Genomic DNA, 20,721 nt, shown 5'->3' with positions numbered 1-20,721 from the left:
TGAATGTAGTATTTCACTAGATGATCGTGTGATTAGCAAGTCTAGGATATGTCCGTGAACATGGGTCGGCTCGTCCACGTGTTGTATAAGGTTGCGATCATCAAGGGATTGTAACAACCTGCTTGCCTCAGGATCACTACGATTGTCGACGTGAAAATTGAAATCACCTGTGATTACTAGGTCTTGGGGAAATATAGTATTCTGATCAAGATAGGTGTCCCATTCTGAGAAGAACTGACTGGTAGTTAAACCATTCACAGTAGAAGGTGGCGGTCTGTAAATGATACATAGATTCATTCTCATGTCTTCTATTCGGACTGTAACTTCTAGATGTTCGAATTGAGTGAAAATATCCGAGCTTGTGTTCACAACGGTCACATCAATTCCATTCTTAAAGACAAGAGCTATTCCACCACCACGGCGTCCACTGTTGCGATCTTGACGAATGATTTCGTAGCATGATGGTTTCAGTTCATTCACAACAGCTTCATCAACAGAGGAACCTAACCAAGTTTCGAAGAATGAAGGTATATTGCTGCATACATGAAAGTAAGGGTATTTAATGATAGAAAAGTAAATGTCAGAGTTTAGGTGTCAGATTACCATTAACATCTTTTTCAAGTAAAACATCCAAAATATGAAATATATTTCTCAGACACTGTGATATTGTTTTTCTAAAGCTCACCAGGATACATCGTATCGACATAAGAATTGAAATAACTATTGTTAATTAACCAAACGTCGTCGATATTTCTAAATCGATATATCTCAAGCTGAAGGCCTAAGCAAGTGTTTACCTCTTTTCACCTAGAAGATTTTAGACATATTCTGCGCCATATGAATACAAAAATTAGCTCTGCTAATATAAGAGCGCAATTGCCACCCATGGGAATTCCAAAAGAGTGTTGGAAAACCTGATCTCGAACAACCACATATACTATAAAGATATGTACAATATGTATACTTACGATTTCAACCTTCAAATGTTACTTAAATAAGCGTAAAGACAGATAGGGAATTCTTACTCTCGTATAATGGTACAATGATGAGTTTCAAAGTTTAAGTATGTTATATGATAAACGATAAGTTAAAATATTATCAGCGATCAAAAGTCTATCAAATTATTTAACATGTTTATAACACTGTTTAGATACATCATGCAACAATATTATTGCAAGTTTTGGAAAGAAAAAAATCCTATTTGGTTTTGCTGCTTCAGTTTCTTTAAATTATTTAAGGAACAATATACCTTGTATCCACAGAACATTTGTTAAGCTTTGACGTAAGATCTGAGTACACCAAATATAGAGAATCATGGGAAATATAGAGAATCATGGGAAATATAGAGAATCATGGGAGGGAGAAAGGTTGTGGTCATTCATGCTAAATGATAGTCTAAATATAGCTGATTGCAGAAAGTGTAAGAGAAAAAAAAATAAACGAATGAAAATAAATGTCTTTATTACAAAATTAAAAGTTAATTTTTGATAAATTCTTCTAGATCTCATACGATAATACTAAATTTACTTCTAATGTGATTAAGGGCGTACATTGCAAAAAATACAGAAACTAGTACAAAAAATAAAAAACAAAAGTAATTCATATACTTTATTACTTTAACAACTTTTACTGATTAAAGACAAGTTCTAAATAGTGTCATTACATTATTATTATATTTTCCTATATAATTATACCAAAAATAATTATCTCATCCAAACTTGCTTTTTTCAACATTATTATTATTTTTCTGCAAAAATTTTAATATTATTAAATGAGTACACATTATTATTATTTTGTTCTACAATTATAATGATTCAAACTTTACAATAATAATCTTGCCAGTCAACATGGACACATTATTATAATTTTTAGCCTCATGATTATAATCTTGTCAGTAGATGTTTAAAAACATTATAATCATGAGGCGAAAATCATAATAATGTGTCCATGTTGACTGGCAAGATTATTATTGTAAAGTTTGAATCATTATAATTGTTGGACAAAATAATAATAATGTGTACACAGTTACCAGACAAGATTATAATTGTTGCAGGAAAATAATAATAATGTGGTAAAAAGCGAGTTTGGATGAGATATTCATTCTTGGTATAATTATATAGGAAAATATAATAATAATGTGGGGGTACCTTACGCCTTTCCATAGATTACTATGGATGAATAAAGTAAACCAAGGAGAAACTTATCATTATGTGAAGTAAAACGATGTTTACAAAGTTATCACAATAGCATCATAGTGTCAAAGGTTATCACTATAATTTATAAGTAACGTTTACAATATTTACTGAAGTTTTATTTAGAATTATTTGTTAGGGGTATTTTAAAAATAACTAAGACGCTTTATTGTATGTGCTTTAAGAAAACAGGAAATATGCAAGTGAATCATGGCGATAACAAACAGTATTCAAGATAAAAATAAATCTGTAAAATAATACGCAAATAAAGACAGAGTAAACGGACCTCTAAAACATCAGAGGTGAGATGAGGTACCATAGAGGAGTGAGTATCCCCTGCCGACCGGTCACACCACCCGCCGTGTGCTTCTTGTCATGATTGGAAAACATTGGAAAATTTCGTAATGAATTGTGTGCATAAATAATTGATTAATTGATTATATTGATATTGTGCTTTAAATAATCTCATTTTTCACGACTCAACTTTGTTCGATCGAATTTTCTCTATTTATTAAACTTTAAACAATTAAGTTGTAAGAAAATGAAACAGACTTACATTCCAGGAGAAAATTTCATAATTTTCGTAAAAACATTTCATAAATTTATTAACAACCAAAAATCATATCTCTTGTCCGTACTGTACCGTACTATTCTTGGGTCGAAACGCTTCATATTTTGATGCAGATAAAGTCACATTTTTCAGTCCACCATGTGTAAATGACACAGCCCAGACTGCATGATTGTATCTATGACATGATCCACATTCGTATTTTGTAGTCTATTCTCCTATACACCTTCATAGTTCAGGATACTCAGTTTGAGGGCTAGTGGTGTTAAGAGATATTTGTCGTCCTACTGATATGGCGGCGACCATACTTGTAATACGAAACTATGGCTCTACATGTATAATGTAAAAAAAGTTCTTATTCATTAAATGATATAACATATTAATTTTGAGAAAATTAATTTCAGTGAAAAATTATTCAGATAGTGTTTGTTATTATCTATTTTTTTTTTTTGTGAAACAAAAATCTTGGCGATTCGAAACTATTTCTTAATTAGCTCTGACTTACACTTTTTAAAAGACGCAAACTTTGAAACGCGCGAGGCGTTGGAAAGTGAATTGGTAGAGTGATAGGATTATTAGCGTAGACATTCCTTGTCAACCTTTGAAGAAAATAACAGAATACTAAGAAGGAATATCCAGAGGATCAATTTACTTCATAACTACAGATACAAAAAATGGACGCAATCGCTGAATGTGTGATATATCTCTCTGTAGATGTTACTGTCTATTTGTAAAAGTTATGTCTTTTTATGCCCCCGTAAACGAAGTTTCAGGGGCATATAGTTTTTGTCGTGTCCGTCTTTTTGTCTCTCTGTCTCTCTGTCTGTCTCTCTGTCTCTCCGTTTATCTGTTTGTCCGCAAAAACTTTAACCTTGCCTATAACTTTTGATTTAGTGGAGCTATGACATTCATATATCACATGTGTAAGTTATGTATTACATTGGTAAATTACATGTACATCTAATTATTAGAAAAATTATTTATCGTAATGTTATATGCATTTAATACCTCTTTTTAGGAAATGACGCAATCTATGAGTTGACAAAGAACAAGGACCAGGAACTCCGGGTAGAGCTACAAAGTTTTGATGGCGCTGAAGCATACGCTCAGTATTCCACGTTTCATGTCGGTGATAAATACAATAAATACGTCCTCACTGTGTCGGGGTATTCAGGAACCGCAGGTTAGTCTTCTTATCGCATGGGATTAGAATTTCATAGAAATGATTTAAAATCATTATATAAGAAAGATATACATATTTACGCAAGTTATACAGTGTACAATTACGTAGAATGTCGTTAAAGCCTGAACTGTACCAAGAAAGGTAGTACAGTGTAGCGTAGGTAGATATTTAATTCATTCCTAAAGTGTGCAATGTTACAATGCTAATAAAAAGATGTACATGGAATCATTTCGCTATCAGTTTACTGTTTTAGTACACTTTAATTATCATGATTTTTACGAACATCTAGCAAAATGACAAAATATATCAAGATGTGTGTCTGAACCACCGATGTCCCCGTGTAGAAGCTCATTTTAAAGGTTAAAATAAAGAAATAGAGTTCTAATTGAGAACGCTTATTTTGTTTTGCATAGCAAAAAAAACGTTGCTTGACGACGAGGAAGTCCACACTTTCAATTTTGAAACTTTGTTTGCACACACCGTTGTAGTTCTGGAACTATATCAATTAATTTTTTTCCTATGCAAATTATTGCAAAGCATTTCAAAACACTCATATAAAACATTGTAACAATATTCAGTAATATAATTTTTGGTTCAAGTTATTTTTCCCCAAATTTGTCCTATGTTATGCATTCTTTGGTAAATCAGAGGATATCGCATAAGTTCAGAATATAGAGCAATATAATATGTTGTCCTTCAACTCCTTAAATATGTTATATTCAATCAAGATAAAGTTTCTCAATGTTAAGTGATTTAAGTTAACCCAAATGTTATGAAGCATAATTTACAATACTGCTTAAAACATTCAAACAAAGAGAACGATGTGTCATGATTAAGTTTGTGTTTCTTATATCATTTAAACTAATAAAGCTGCCCTGCCTCGATCAGCAAGTTGTTTCTCAGCTCTAGAATACATTATATACTAGTCAAAATTTCTAAGTCCCCACCGAGGTTTTTGTCTCCTTCTGTTTTGTATCACTTTATTTCGACTTAAGTTTTGTTTGACATAAAGAAAAACCTTTCATAAAGTAGAGAAAAAGTTTCCTTTTTAATAAGTGTTTGCATCGTTTAATTGAAGAACAAAGACAATAGGTAGTCTACAAAATAAAAGTCTTAATTAATAGCGTGTGTGTCCCTCGTTAGCTCGAATAAATGCCTAACATTTACTCCTCTTGGAATTAACATAATTTTGTAAAAACCTCTGCGGAAGATTATTGCAAGTGTTCACTAAATCTCTTTCAAGATCCGCCAGGTTCTGTTGCTGTGGAAAATGCCTAATTCTCCTATCAAGTTCGTCCCACACATGCTCGATTGGATTTAGGTCGGGACTGCATGGGGGCCAGTTAAGTACCCTGGGTTGTTCTGGCTGTGTGGGGAGTAGCATTATCCTGCATTAGGATCATTCCTCTATTTGCCTGGATATGAGGTATGCTTACAGGCTGCAATACAAGATTCTGATACCTCACAGCGTTGAGGTTCTGATAGATTGGTATGATCTGTGTTTTGGTATGCAAAGATATCCCCGCCCAAATCATGATAGAGCCCCTCCAAACTGCCCTCCTTCCCTCATGCATGCATCTACGTACCGCTCACCTCTTCTCCGGTAGACGCGGGAACGACCATCTGTTCTTCTCAGATTGAATCTGGATTCGTCTGTAAAAAAAAACACTTGACCCCAGTCCGCTTGTGTAAACCTCAGATGCCGTGTTGCGCATGCTAAACGCTGTCGCCTATGTCTTCCAGAGAGCACTAACCCTACATAAGGCCTGTTCCTTACCGTCTGGCCTCTAAGGGGCCTTTCATGCATGAGTACCAAGTTTACGTATTGCAGTAGCTCGTGCCGTCAAAAGCCTGTCTTGCAAATGGGAAACTGATATGTACCGGTCCTATTGACGGGTCGTCACACGCCGTTTGGGCCGTCGTCGTAAATCTGTCACATTTCCGGTTCCCTTGAATTTTTGGACTAGTTTCCGGATAGTCTTATGGTCTTTGTTGAAATATCGTGCAACCTGCAACAATGATTATGAAGTTTATTCAGTTCCTTTATTTTGATAAAAACAATTATGTAAAAATTTGAGCAAAATTTATATTAATATTTAATAAAAGCTTACCCCTCGCAAACTGCGCCCAGCCTGAACAATGCCAACCGCTCTTGAACGTTCTTCCACCGACATACGCAGCATTTTACAGAAATTTTATTATGTTTTTTCATTTGTAACTAAGTATAGAGAACACTAAAAATAGAGCACGTTTTAAACATACGACAGGAAAATCAATCGAACACGAGTTTTCATTTTAAGCAAACCCGTTAAGATCCACTAATCACTAGCGCGATTCCTATTTCTTTTGTGTAATTGTGTTGGTTTTTATGTTAGCAGAATTTTTGAATTTCAAATACCTACCTTAAACAGTTTGTTCAATTTTTAAATCTTTTATTATGTAAGGACTTAATTGGTTCAACAGAGATTGAAGACCTAGATTAGTTTCAGAAAAGAGCACAATGTCATCTACATACATAATAAATAAAAATTATGATTTGAATAAAACCAAAAAAAAAGCAATCAGAATTTTACTGAAAACGTATTACATTTGGCGGTGTATTCATTTTAGCGCTTTTGGCGGAAAGATACTTCCTCTAAGTACATCGCTAAATGTCTTAAACATCGATACATGAATAAGAAGAACATCAAGAAATGTGCTAAATCAAATCTACGCTAACTTAATTAAAAATCATTTTCCGCTAAATATCGTACACTCCAAAGATAATACATTTACAATAATTTAATTAATTTGTTTGAGTTATAGCGTATAACATAATCAATACTCTTTTCCAGGTGACAGTTTGACTTATCCTCACAATGGTCGTAAATTCACCACTAAAGATCAGGATAATGACAGGAATGGTAAAAACTGTGCTACAGAATGGCATGGAGCCTGGTGGTACGGGTCAAGTTGTCACAACTCAAACCTTAACGGGAAGTACGCCCAGTCTGCTCCCTCTGGTGCTGAATACACGATATGGTGGCACTGGAAACGTAAATCTGAAGCTCTAAAAAAGACACAAATGATGATCAGACTTGAAAACTAGATTTTATTCTTTATCAGACCTGACATGTTACGGCACATTTTAACATTTTAATTTTGTCAAATAATAGCGGCGGGTGTGACCGGTCGGTAGGGGATGCTCACTCCTCCATGGCACCTGATCCCACCTCTGATGTTTTACAATGGATTGAAATGTAAACCATACTGTGTCTTCCCGAGAACAAATTAAATGTTGTTCTTAATAAATATTGCAAGCATAATCTTAACACCAAGAAAGCTTTTAAAATTAGAAGTGTTTGCAAGATATGAAAGCTAAATATTTACATAATATTTGTATATAAGATACATATAATCGTAATATCCATAAATTGAAAAAATGCAACATAAAATTTCACTGGATAATGAAAATGAAGAGATATATATGTATATATACTCATGATAACAATGTTGAATTTTTTTTAAAATCATCTAAATGAGCATTACAACAGGCAGTTTTATATTCACATGTGTACACTAATGCAGCACCTATGAGAATTAATATTTTACTCTTAAAAAACTGTTTATGATGTATTTGATATATAAATAAATTACTTTAAAACGCATATTAATGTCAAATCTTATAAATAATTATAGTGTTTACTGAAGTGTGACCAATTCAGTGAGAATATTAGAATCGTGTCTATTCCATTTTCGAAGAAAAAGAATTAAATTTTTTCTTTGTGTAAAATTTGTGCTCTTTACATTTGTTCTAATTAAAAACTCAGAAAAAAAGTTACACCGTATGCGGCGCTTGACGCTGGAAGAGCGTGCGAAAGCAGACAGTATGACGTTTGCAGGGGGTTCATTTATAGAAATCTGTAAAAAATTAAAACAATAAAAAGCTCAAGAATTCCACTCATGAAATATTGTTCCAAATAGATTAACAAACATAAAAAGGTTTAAAATAGATGAACACGGCATTAAGTTAGTAGAATAAAATACTGCAGTATATGAGTTGAAAATTGTTCCACAAAACAACCGCAACTAAGGCGCTGGATGATAACTAGGCGATATGACAGTCAATGACTGTTTTTCATTTGAATTTTAACTGGGGGACTCCTCCTGTGGCAACCTCAAAGACCACCTTTAGTGATCAAGAAATTCATATCTGGGCAAAAATAGTGCGCAGTGTACAGCTTGAAATTGGTTTTTAGACACAAAGGTCATTCAAGGGTCTTTTCATGGTACCAAGACCTTTTGTCAATTCCACTGTTTTTGGAAATAATGACACATATTATTATTTACTAGTACCGATCCGGCAAATGTTCAATTCACAAATTAAAATTAACAAATGGTGTGTTAGCAATTTTCTTTAGTGTATATAAATTTAGATTATCAAAAAGCAATCTTACATGAGATCTGTCCTGGCTTGTTCTTTAGAAAATCTTTGGATCTGGTTTATGTCAATCATAAAATGTATCTATGCTGTTTAACAAAACATCTTAAAATTACAAGTGTGAGAATTTTTCAATCAAGTTTAAAAGACATACTTCACGAAACAATGTTAGAGATAATTATTGGGAAACTATCATTGCCTGGTTTTGCTGCTTCAATTTTTTTTTTCTGATTTCTTTTGCTAAAGTTTATGGCTTGTTTCTAGAGAAATTTTGTATTTGAATACAACACATAATCTGTGGGAAGGCGAAGAATGTGTATATTCATAAATGAAGTTTTATTGAGTTCAAAAGTACATAGGCATGCGCAGAATATTTCGATTGGGGGATATTCTATACTAACAAAATTAAAAACTCTGCCATACCCGAAATACCCACTTTCCTGTGTGAGGAAAGGGTGAAGGAGAGGATGGTAAATCATTTCTTTGGATATAACTATTTAGTGTTCTCATCCCATCCCCCCATCCCCAACAACAAAAAAATTGTAATTTTGTTATGTTGGTCACCACATTTGATTTTGCAATACTAAAGTAATCATTGAACTCGTCAGATGTTTCTCAGAGAGTGTATATACTCGTACGAGGGTTGATCCAAAAGTAATGTCACAGTGTCCATATCTTTTATATTTGGTTTAATATTATCAAATACAATATACCAAAAGATGCACAAATATAAATCTAATTAACATTGAAAGAAGATGGGCGCATTTGGCGTGTGATCTGCAGGAATCATTTGTACGAAACATTTATGGTTGAAATGTCCATGATTTGGTTGGCTGAACATAGCTTGTCTAGTTTACAAACACGTCCATAGGTTTTTTTCAGTTAGTTTGAAAGTGAGATTGTTACATTTTTGTCCGTTTTTCCTAGGGGGTACTATAACATAGTAATGTTTCACAAAAAAATAAACACCTAAAAATTTTAATGCATATTGATGCATGATACGTGTACATGATGTACATTATATAGAATAGAAGATTAGAATTGATTTCGCTCGAGAACCAAACTGAACCAAAATTAATTTAATTCAAAATTTTAATATATCAGTACATAAAACGAAACTGACAAAATAAATGGTTGTTTGCATGAAAAAAAAATAACGCCTCATGCCAGGCTCGAACCAAAAAGTTTTCAAGTCCAGTGCACTGAACTGGTAGCCAAACCTACTGAGCTATCACCGCTACGCATATTTAATTGATTTTCAAAGGACAAAGAAGCACCACATTCACACATTTGGATTTTTTGGGGAAAAGTTCGTTTTTCGTGGTCTCTGGGTCTTCTCTCCATTTTTTAAAAAAGTGTATTCGTTTCTTTGAATTAAAATACACACAAATAACGTTTCAAAATCATGGAGAGAAGACCCAGAGATAGAAAAATTTTAGAAAAACGTGTTTAAAAATGTACCTTTTTGTACCAAATGTCTGTTATGGCCAATTTTCAAGTTATTTTTTGGCAAATCAAAGCTCAATTTCGGGAAAATATTTTCCTTTCCTGTTGCACAGGAACCCGATAAATAAAAAAAATCTTAAAATTTCATGTGACATGTCGATAACATTTTCACTTTTCAATGACGCCCAGATTCCTGCCGAATGCCAATCAAAAGCGCCCTCGTTCTTTAATTCAATAATGTGTATTTGAATTTATTTTATAGATGTTAAAAACATAGAGAATAGGGGATGTCGCCGCGTCACAATGGAACGTCACGGGACGAAGGATGTATGGTAACATGACTCAGTTTAATTACGTCATAATCTCTGATAAAATATGTACTTGTGAACGAGATTGAAACCACAGTATAGTTGTATAATTTTTTGACTGTTTGTTTGCGTTCATCATCTAGTATGAAAATATCTGAAAACATTTAAACTTTCTTGCAAATATTATCAAATTGCGGAATAGATTAATCCACTCTTCTGTTTCTCTACCCTGCGTGTCCAGCGTGTCGTTGACGTCATAGTGGATCTCTTAGTACAGTTAGATCATGCACGGTTAAACGGGAAGAATAATATCATAAAAACGGCTCATGATCTGTACATGGTGGGTTATTTTGTGAATTACAGAACGCAAAAAAATATTTTGACATGGTTGTTGACGGAAATGTTTTGAGGGAATGTCTTATTTCGCTTGTTTCAGAAATGTGTGACGTCATAGTTGGGTTTTCCCGTACTCGAGAAATGTAAACATGACTCGTTTTTCTCATGATTATGTCTCGTTTAACTACGCCCTATGCAATATTGAGCTCAACTTCACCAATCGATATTTTTACAGTTAATCAATACCATGACGAACTTGCATTTCAAGGTAAATTTTCATTGTTGAAAAAATTCCTTTATGGACCGAGTAATTGGCCCAAAAACATGGAGAATCAAACGTTCACTCAGGCACTGTAGGGTATAGTATTTGTCACTCAATATCTCAAAACTAAGTCTAGAAACCTATTGATATATCTTCTTTAATGTATGTGGAACATATTAAATTAGAGATATACAAAATATGAAAAAAATTGAACGAGAGGAATTTTTCCAGCTAAAGGTCCTTCTTCCCCTTAAAGTGCATTTTTTCTTAGAATGGAAAAGACAAACACATTTAAAAAAAATTAAAAAAAAACACCTAATCTCCCATTTTTTTTAAAGACACAATTCTCCTCATTTTCTAGTCTTTAATTTAAAATTTAATAATGGCATTGGTATTTGTGATCATTAATATTGTTGTTTTACTCTGTTAAATTGAACAAAGGGAATGTCAAAATGGGGAAAAAAGGCTCGAGGAGTTGCAATGCATTTTCGCTTCAAAATATAGGAATCATCACTAGCGACATTTTCGTTAATCAATCAGACTCACAGAATAAAGAATGTAAATAAGAGACATCTTAATGGATGGTTTCAGCAATTTGGGCGGGTGATTGGTCACTGGATGAATGGCATACAACAATTTAAGAAGACCGAAAGATAGGAAATCGGACGGAAACGTTCAATTGTGTCTGACGTTGTCAAAAAACACAGACCTGTAGAGTGACATGTGAATTTTTAAGTTTGACTTATGCTACTGTTCAAAACATTTTGACAGAGGCTTAATTATGAAAAAGAGTGAATGTATAATAGTACCAAGAATTCTTACTGAAAGTGGAATTTGTGAAAGTGTTTGCGAATTACAGATATTTTTTAATGAAACAGAAGGGAATTGCTTAAAAGTATGACGGTGTGTATCCGTTATATGACGTTATATTTAGGTGCGGCGACTACCATAAACGTGCGTTGTTTAAAATCCCATATTTTGAAAAGTATACATCATATTCCTTTGAATTTTTCAGGCCTGATTTGCAATAGATAAAGCTTCCATCATTTATAATTTTGTTGCTTTCCGTCGATTTATAGCAATTTTATCAAAGTTGTGACATTACTTTTGGATATAGTAAGTTTTACAATGTATATTAAGCTGATTTTTCTCATGGAGTGTAATTAACTTTTCTTACAAAAAGTATCATACTGCATTATGTTGTGAGATGTGTATTGTTTCATTATGTATATAATTAGTAACATTAAGTTTCTTGAACGTTCCAGAGTGGTCAACATGTTTGGTCATTTTATCTAGAACATTCTTAAATTTTGTGTATGTCCAGATTGTTCTAGTAATATCATGTTTTAACAATTTCTAGAATATTCTAGATTTATATTGCTGTATAAATACCCTGTCAATTCGATGCATAGATATACTTTGTCGTATAAGCACTATTGAGATATAACTGGGATATATATTTTCACTGGGACATTGTGTGCAGCAACGGACACTCTGATGTATGTATTTTTAGATTCTTGCTAAGTTTGTACTTTATGTTTCATATACGTATTATATATTACTGTAAATAAATTATTGTTAAGTTTAAATTTTGTTATTGATCTTTGCTGGCATTTAGGGTTATTCTGACCCATAACAATTAGTAGTTTCGTTATTTTGTTAATAGATAACCTTTTTTAATTCAAACTATCGTTATCTTTTTTACTGTTTATCAAACGAAGCGAATAGTTTTGCTTGGGCGAGATGACAAAAAATATATGATATTCAATCCAAAGAAGAATGGTATGCTTAAACACACTCTAAATCAAGACATTATTTAGTACCTCTAATTTTAAACCAGTGATATATTCAAGCAAATGAGCAAATTCTTCTAGAATAATTTGAGTGAAATGGATTTCATTTTATAGATTTCTAATGGTTTAAAAATCCCATTTATTCTTCAGTACATTACTTAAAGTTCCTTTACTTTTAAGAAGTGAATGATCCCTCTGTAACTGCATGAACTGAAGGCTCACCAATATAAAGTTCTGGAATATACTAATGAACGTAAAATGATAATTGGTCGCATCTTATACATTTCATGCTAACAATTGCCTAATTTTTTTGTTTGTTTTTGTACAATTGTTATTCCGAAACTGTACACAGCGGTTTGCAGTGATTAGATATGTAGATATCGGTAGACTTATTATATTTAGTATTCTAATGCAATTGTTTTGTAAAACACTCTTTGATTGGCTAATTCTCTGATGTTTGAAGCAGTAAAACTAGCATTAACGAGCGTGAAAGCTTTTTCATTGTGACGTCATAATAGAGCGACGCAAAAGACAATGCTCCATGACGTATTTCATGTAACAAAATTCATCAAAATAAGACCTAAACAACAAACAAAATGCATGGATTGCATTAGAATGGGAATAACTGATCTTCTTATTTGGTATTTGCGACCGTTAATGCTGATTTAACGGTCGCAAACATCCGTTTTACCGGCTCCGTTACGCGTCGCCGGTAAAACTCAGTTTGCGACCGTTAAATCAGCATAAACGGTCGCAAATACCAAATTAGAAGATAGTTATGTATACTTGTCAAAATTTCTAAGTCCCCACTTTTATTATTTTAAGTATTTAAAAACCTTAACATTAATTAGCTAGTTGTTCACAATTTTGACTTAATTTTTCGATGATTGCCTGTTACGACCAAAAAAAATTGAAATCGAATGTGTAATTACTCTTCCATGACCCTTTTTGTTAAAAAGCATGAAGTGCGAGTTTCATATGTTTTCGGGTGTATCTTCCATTCATTTAAATTGCTATGTGTTCTCAATCTTTAGTTGTTTAGGAAAAACAGAAAAAAGCTTGTTTAAAATGCCGTGTATGTACGAACGACAATGTGCAAGTGAAGTTGCCATGGTCCAAGCTGGTGGTAGTAAAGAAAAGTTGTATTTCCTTCCTTTGTATTTGTTTATTTTATGTAAAACCGTTAAAAATACCGCCAGGAAGATGCACAAAGCTTACTTGTATTCCTTATAATCATTAGAAATTGCTAGATTTTCAAGAAATACCACTTAACCACCCCAGAGTTTAACCGGAAATTCACTCAAATCGGAACCGGAAGTGCCCACGGTCAAGACGTATACACGTACTGCAACGACACATCAACAGGCTACTACATAAGAATTACTACTATTGTGGAAGGAACCTATCTGCATGTGCAATTTCTCTGCACTCATTTAAAATTAATTCAAGTCTCCTTAATTATCCAAATTATTAGAAACAATCTGGAAGAGTGGGGAATGCGTTTAAGAAGACCTTATGTACTGTAGGATTAAAATTGGGTACAAACAATTTCGGTAAGCTTCAATGTCATCCACATCTCAACCCTACAGAACATGAACGGGACAAGATGAACCAGAGATTGATCGCTTTTCCAGCAGCAGAATCTGGCGGAAATATAGAGGTCGACCTAGTCCATACATGGAATAACCTTCATATAAGATTTTTCTTTAATTGTGTGAACTCTTTGAGAAGCAATTGTCTTGGTCTTAATTCGTTTGCACGAATGATAAAATCAGTATTGAACGTTGCGAATTTTTAATTCTAGGGTGCCTTCACTCTTCTTCATTTTGTGTTAAAGTCCTTCAATATAATCAGATTAAGTGAAAAAAATATTTTGCTTCTTTTTATCCTGTATAGTTTTCAATTGATATTGTCTGAATTATTTAATATAAAAGCAGTGTAAAACAAACATTTACGTGTGGACTTAGAAATTTTGATTAGTATATAAGAAAATGGGGCAAATGAGAGACAAAGGGGGGATAAAAGAGATAAGGCAAACAAATTTTAATAGTTTATTTCGACTGCAAAAAACCATATGTAACATTTCAAATGCATGCATCTTTGGATAAATCTTTAACTTTTTAGTTGTTTTAAACTTCATCATTTTTTTTATTTTTGACTTGGTAAAGACATTCATTTTAATAAATACATGAAGAATCGTTATAATATTGTTACTTTGGACAACGCGCTGATGTTTTGAATGCATGTAATTGCCCCTCCTTTACAATTAATAATTACCCAGCTATTGCATCCTCACAGAAGTACTTAACGTGTCTCAAATAATAATCTTACTCGTCAGTCTCTTCATTATGATATAATCATTGGAATGTTTTTGGCACATTAAGCCTTTTAAAGTGAACATATTTTCCTAAATGTTACCACAGAATATTGCTTAAACTGCCAACGTCCTATGCTGTGCAGTATAATCTATTCTCTTCTCAATTAGATGAAAAACAACACATTCAAAAATGGGAACTCTGCAAGTACCATAAACTATCTTCTCTGTTTACAAGGAACACTTATCTTTAAATAAAACTTGCTTTTCTTTTATGTGGAATTTACAGACTTTTAATTACTTTGCCTGACTTAGAGGACGTTTTTGAAGTTATGAAGAAATTTTTATTTCAGTTTTGAGAACTACTGGAGCTTTTTGTAGTAAAGACGTTCAAATATTTTGTAAAATTGAGATCTAATGTCCTCTTAATATCCATAAAATTGAAACAAAAATATATTTTCTTCTCAAACAAATCTAATATAAGGATAGGGAGATAATAAGCAGTATTCAATATCAAATTCCATAAAACAATATGAAATAGAAGCAGAGGAAACACGGACCTCCAAAACATCAGATGTGGGATCAGGTGCTATGGGGGATTAAACATTCCCTGCCGACCAGTCACTCCCGCCGTGTGCTCCTTGTCATGATCGGGAAATAACGGAAAATTCCGTCGTCAATTCAGTGTATAAATAATGGACTAACAACTAGTATGAAAAACGCTAAAGTCCAAGGTACAATTTCAATACATATATTGCCCTGTGATTTACTTAGATATGAAACTGATGTAAAAGATAAAAACTAATGCTTTCTGAATCATTAAAATCCCATTATGATAATGCATACAAATCAATTTCTCACATGCATCTCTAAATGCTTGTTGCGACGTCATAAATATGTTCATTTTTCTGGTATAAATATCTTCAGTTTCCTGTATTTTCTTTAAAAGTTTTGAAAACACCAATTTTCAATGGAAGTTTTCGATAATATTGTCAACAGGCATAGCCCACAAAAATTTTGAGATATGTGATTTTTTTAATTTTACACAACAAATCCTAAAATTAAAGTGAGCAACGGCTGTCACATTATTTTCTGAAGGAAAATACCCGTGAAATTAGTCATTTTGAGGCTTTTTTGTTGAGAAATGGAGAAGTGCATCAAATTAATGACGTCATATTACCGGAATGGTACTTCCTTATGCTATTATCTTTCCTGATCTACCACAATACGAGGGCCGTTCAAAAATTACGCGGACTTTTTGCACAGAAGAATCATTTGACGACATAATCGGGCAAAATTTCACAAATAATATAAAAGAATCTTTACTTATATGGTCTTCAAAATTTCATATCAAAATGTTGTAAATTGGTAAATTGATATTAATTTTGAGTGATTTTTCAAGACATACCATTAAGTCACGGCGCAGCAAAATCTTCTAAGTCACAAGCATTATGTGATTTAGCTTTCATTTTCTCAACATTTTCCCTTGAGTGCCTGTATAGTTTGAGTTACCTTATCTACTCAACATCAAAACACCATTTCTTGTCAAGCTTAAAATTTATTAAACAAGTAAAGAATATTCATTTTTTAGCTCACCTCAACGAAGTTGGGGGAGCTTATGTGATACCCTCGGCGTCGGCGTCAGCGTCGGTGTCGGCGTCGGCGTCCCAGGTTAAGGTTAAGTTTTTTGGAGCAGTTTTCTTTTTAATTACTTCTGTGTCCTGTATTGATTAGACATGCATGGAAGATGGTTTTAGTGTGTTTCATTGTAACAGACAAAGTTTCAGATGCTGCAATTTCAGCAAAGGAATGACCAAGTTAATGTTTTTGGAGCAGGTTAACATTTTTGGTGCAGTTTTGGATGCAGTTTTCATTTCCAAGTAACTATAAGCACTGTGTTGACCAAACTTGCATGGATGATACATCTAAGGATGCATACTACGGGGCTTGCTTCGGATGCTGAATCTGACCTACATTTTCCGGTTGAGTGAACAGGTTAAAGTTATTGGTCCAGGTTTCATTTCCAAGTAACTATAAGCCCTATGTTGACCAATCTTGCATGGATGATGCATCTAAGGATGCATACTACCGGGCTTGCTTTGGATGCTGAATCTGACCAACATTTTCAGGTTGAGTGAACAGGTTAAAGTTATTGGTCCAGGTTTCATTTCCAAGTAACTATAAGCCCTATGTTGACCAATCTTGCATGGATGATGCATCTAAGGATGCATACTACCGGGCTTGCTTTGGATGCTGAATCTGACCAACATTTTCAGGTTGAGTGAACAGGTTAAAGTTTTTGGTGCAGGTTTCATTTCCAAGTAACTATAAGCCCTATGTTGACCAAACTTGCATGGATGATACATCTAAGGATGCATACTACCGGGCTTGCTTCGGATGCTGAATCTGACCTACATTTTCCAGTTGAAAGAACAGGTTAAAGTTTTTGGTGCAGGTTTCATTTCCAAGTAACTATAAGCCCTATGTTGACCAAACTTGCATGGATGATGCATCTAAGGATGCATACTACCGGGCTTGCTTCGGATGCTGAATCTGACCTACATTTTCCGGTTGAGTGAACAGGTTAAAGTTTTTGGTGCAGGTTTCATTTCCAAGTAACTATAAGCCCTATGTTGACCAAACTTGCATGGATGATGCATCTAAGGATGCATACTACCGGGCTTGCTTCGGATGCTGAATCTGACCTACATTTTCCAGTTGAGCGAACAGATAATGTTTTTAGTGCAGGTTTCATTTGCAAGTACTTAACTTTAAGCCCTATGTTTACCAACCTTGCATGGATGATACATCTAAGGATGCACACTACCAGGCTTGCTTCGGATGCTGAATCTGACCTACATTTTCCGGTTGAGTGAACAGGTAAAAGTTTTTGGTGCAGGTTTCATAACCAAGGAACTATGAGTTCTTTAATGACCAATCTTGCATAGTTGATACATCTAAGGATGCATACTACCAGTTACCAGTCTTGCTTCGGATGCTGAATCTGACCTACTTTTTGTAGATGAGTGAAAATGTTAGTTTTTGATGCATGTTTCATTTCCAATAAACTATGAGCCCTATAATGAGCAAACTTGCATGGATGATACATCTAAGGATGCACACTAATGGACTTGCTTCGGATGCTGAATTCGACATAAATTTTTCAGATAATAGACAAGGTAAAAGTTATGGTTGCAGGTCTATTACCAAAAACTATAAGGCTTATATAACATTGTATAAACCAAACTTGCACAAATGTTGCATCAAGAGATGAAAACTCTCAAATTTGCTTCAGATGCTTGATTTTCATTACATTTTCATGAAGAAGAACTAGTTTAAATTTTTATGTAGGTCTATTTCAAAGTATCAGATCAAAATTACTTAAATATTTTCATTTTTGAATGTATACTTTTTGTTGGTTAATTGTGTGACTTTGCCTTACTTAAAGACAACATTCGTTGAGGTGAGCTCTGTAATCTCTGATTACCTATGTTTTTTGTTTTAAAACCAAAAACTACTTATGAGATATAGTGTGATATTGGTGACTCTCAATCACGTTCTTTACAGTCCGGATAAAGTTAGCTTTGCGTCTATAATCTTCTTCCCGTCCTCCCGTATTTTTGCAGAGGTCTAACTGTCGAAAAATTTCAATTTGCTATTTGTGGGCGAATGTCACGAGTAGCCTAGTTTACTACATGTTTTATTGTGCATATTTTGGATCTATGTTACCGATATCTCGAGCATTACACATATTTTTACAAAATGTGGTGCGCCGTCAATTCAGGAGACGTCATTTTCAGGGGAATTGCATCAGAGAAAAATCACTATATTTCTGTTAGAACTTCAAATATTACGTCCGAAATCTAAATACATAATAATAGAACAATTTAAAGGTACATTTGAGAAAATTGTTAAAAAATATCGCGAATTTTATAAAATCAATGAGTTAAATTTTTGAATCCGCATGCTTCTGCTTCAATTTTTGTGTCGTGCGCCGTACCTCTCCATCAACGATATCAACATCCCGATAATTTTAGTAGAAATGTTTTAAAATACAGAATTTTTGCCCAAAATTTATTGGAATCTTTAAGATACATATTTCTGTGAAATTTTATAACTATATGACGTATGTGAGAGTAAATAATAGAACAGCCCGCGTAATTTTTGAACGGCCCTCGTAATTACCTCAACTAAATCAAATATTTGACCCAGTTTCAAAATTTTTTCAAAAAATATTAAATTTTTAGTAGTTTATCTTTACTAGAATTGTCCCAATACTAGTTAAGCTAAAGCATATCGTCTTCTTTGAAAGGCATTATGCAAACCATCTATCAATCCGTTTTCACTAAATCGGACGTGATAAAAAAATTAATTAAACTTTTTGAACAATGTGTAATGGTTACAGCTGACAAGGTTTGACGATGTATCGTCTTTATTTGTAAGGTTCATCGTCTAACCGTACTATAGAATTAGGCCTGAAAATATTCGTAGTTCACTTTCTAGAGTGAAATTCCTCGAAATCACAACTTTTAACATTGCAGTTAGGCAGGTGAGTTAAATCTACCTGACTTATACGTACTAAATTTCTAAACCTCATAAAAATCCCCCCAAAAAATGAAATATTGCCAAATCCAGTAAATGCTCTACTAACCCTAATCTGAATTACTTTAAAAATATGAACTTCTGTAAGGGAGAATCTTCAGATTTATTACATACTTACATACAGGATTTTTGCATATGCGATATGGCTGATGTCACTATAGCTTTTTATTACTATTACTGTTTTTTTTATTACTAAGTATGTCATAAATAAAATAAAACATATCCTTTTCCACATCATATCCTGTATAAGCCCTCGACCAATATCAGCCCTCAGCCCTCTGGCTGATATTGGTGTCTCGGGCTTATACAGGATGAGATATGGAAAAGGGTATGTATTATTCTCTATTTACTTTACTTCAGAATATTCAAGAAGAGGTGTAAATCAGATGTGCATTCTCAAAAATGCCAAAAGTACTTTTAGAAAATTTAAAATCGCCATTTTTTTCAGAAGGCAGTAACAGACATTGATAATAAAGGATCCGGCACTTTCTCATTTACAATATTCATGTAGTCTTCGGTGAACAGGTCTTCCAACATCCTCAGAAATTCGATGGGCAATGATTTTGGTCCTTTATAAGTTGATTTTCTATACTTCTATGGAGCCGAATTTATTTAATTTATCTCAATGAAAAGAAAAAAAACAACACTTACTGTGACCATCAACACGACGTTCAGATTTTGAAGACTTTTTTAAATGAGCAATATTTAGTTATATTCATATGTCAAATGACGTTGTTAGTACACCTAATCATAGGGTCGTATTTTGACAAAGGTGTTTCATTTCAGTTGTAAGGTCTTTGTTTTCATATTAAGAAATTAGAATGTGTATTCCTTACAATGTCACAAGGTTTGAAGGTTGGGGATAATGGACAATGTTCATTCTTACAGGGAAAATACATGTATAGGAGAAGTGAGCATTATGCTGCGGTCACATCTGCCATTGGTCCTGTATATGGTTAAAAGTTAAATTGAAAACATATCTTGAATCAAGTAATTTTATTATCAAATATTTAACGGTCATTTTTATGTAACCTATTTAAGTATGAAAGGTTACTGACAGTAAGGAGCTGTAGAAGTATTACATAAAAACACTCGCTTTACATGAATGGAACTTTAGTCAGTTATATTTTGTTACCAAGTACTCTATCAGATTAAACATACAATGTTGTGAATAATTTTCTCAATTACCAATTTTCAAGTATCATTTTTCTTTCTTTTCAGTCGCTCGCGTGGCGCAGTGGTTAGAGCGTCTGCTCTAGAGTCGTGAAGTAAGGAGTCAATCTTTACGTCGCGGGTT

General features: G+C 33.4%; 1 protein-coding gene across 1 annotated transcript in view; it reads left to right on the top strand.

Moving 5' to 3' along the window:
- LOC134282487 (fibrinogen-like protein A) overlaps positions 1-7,090 on the top strand; it is a 36,028-nt gene extending 28,938 nt beyond the window's left edge. Inside the window, exons 4-5 of the mRNA XM_062764896.1 lie at positions 3,779-3,943; positions 6,778-7,090. Of these exons, the coding sequence (XP_062620880.1) occupies positions 3,779-3,943; positions 6,778-7,031 (419 nt within the window). The 3' untranslated portion in view covers positions 7,032-7,090. The remainder of the gene's footprint in view (positions 1-3,778; positions 3,944-6,777) is intronic.
- Positions 7,091-20,721: the final 13,631 nt, after the last annotated feature.

Source organism: Saccostrea cucullata, unplaced genomic scaffold (genome assembly GCF_032062105.1).
Source record: "Saccostrea cucullata isolate Sc308-1 unplaced genomic scaffold, CSIRO_AGI_Scuc_v1 ctg2171, whole genome shotgun sequence".
NCBI classification, from domain to species: Eukaryota; Metazoa; Mollusca; class Bivalvia; order Ostreida; family Ostreidae; genus Saccostrea; species Saccostrea cuccullata.
This window is presented reverse-complemented; position numbering and strand designations above follow the sequence as displayed.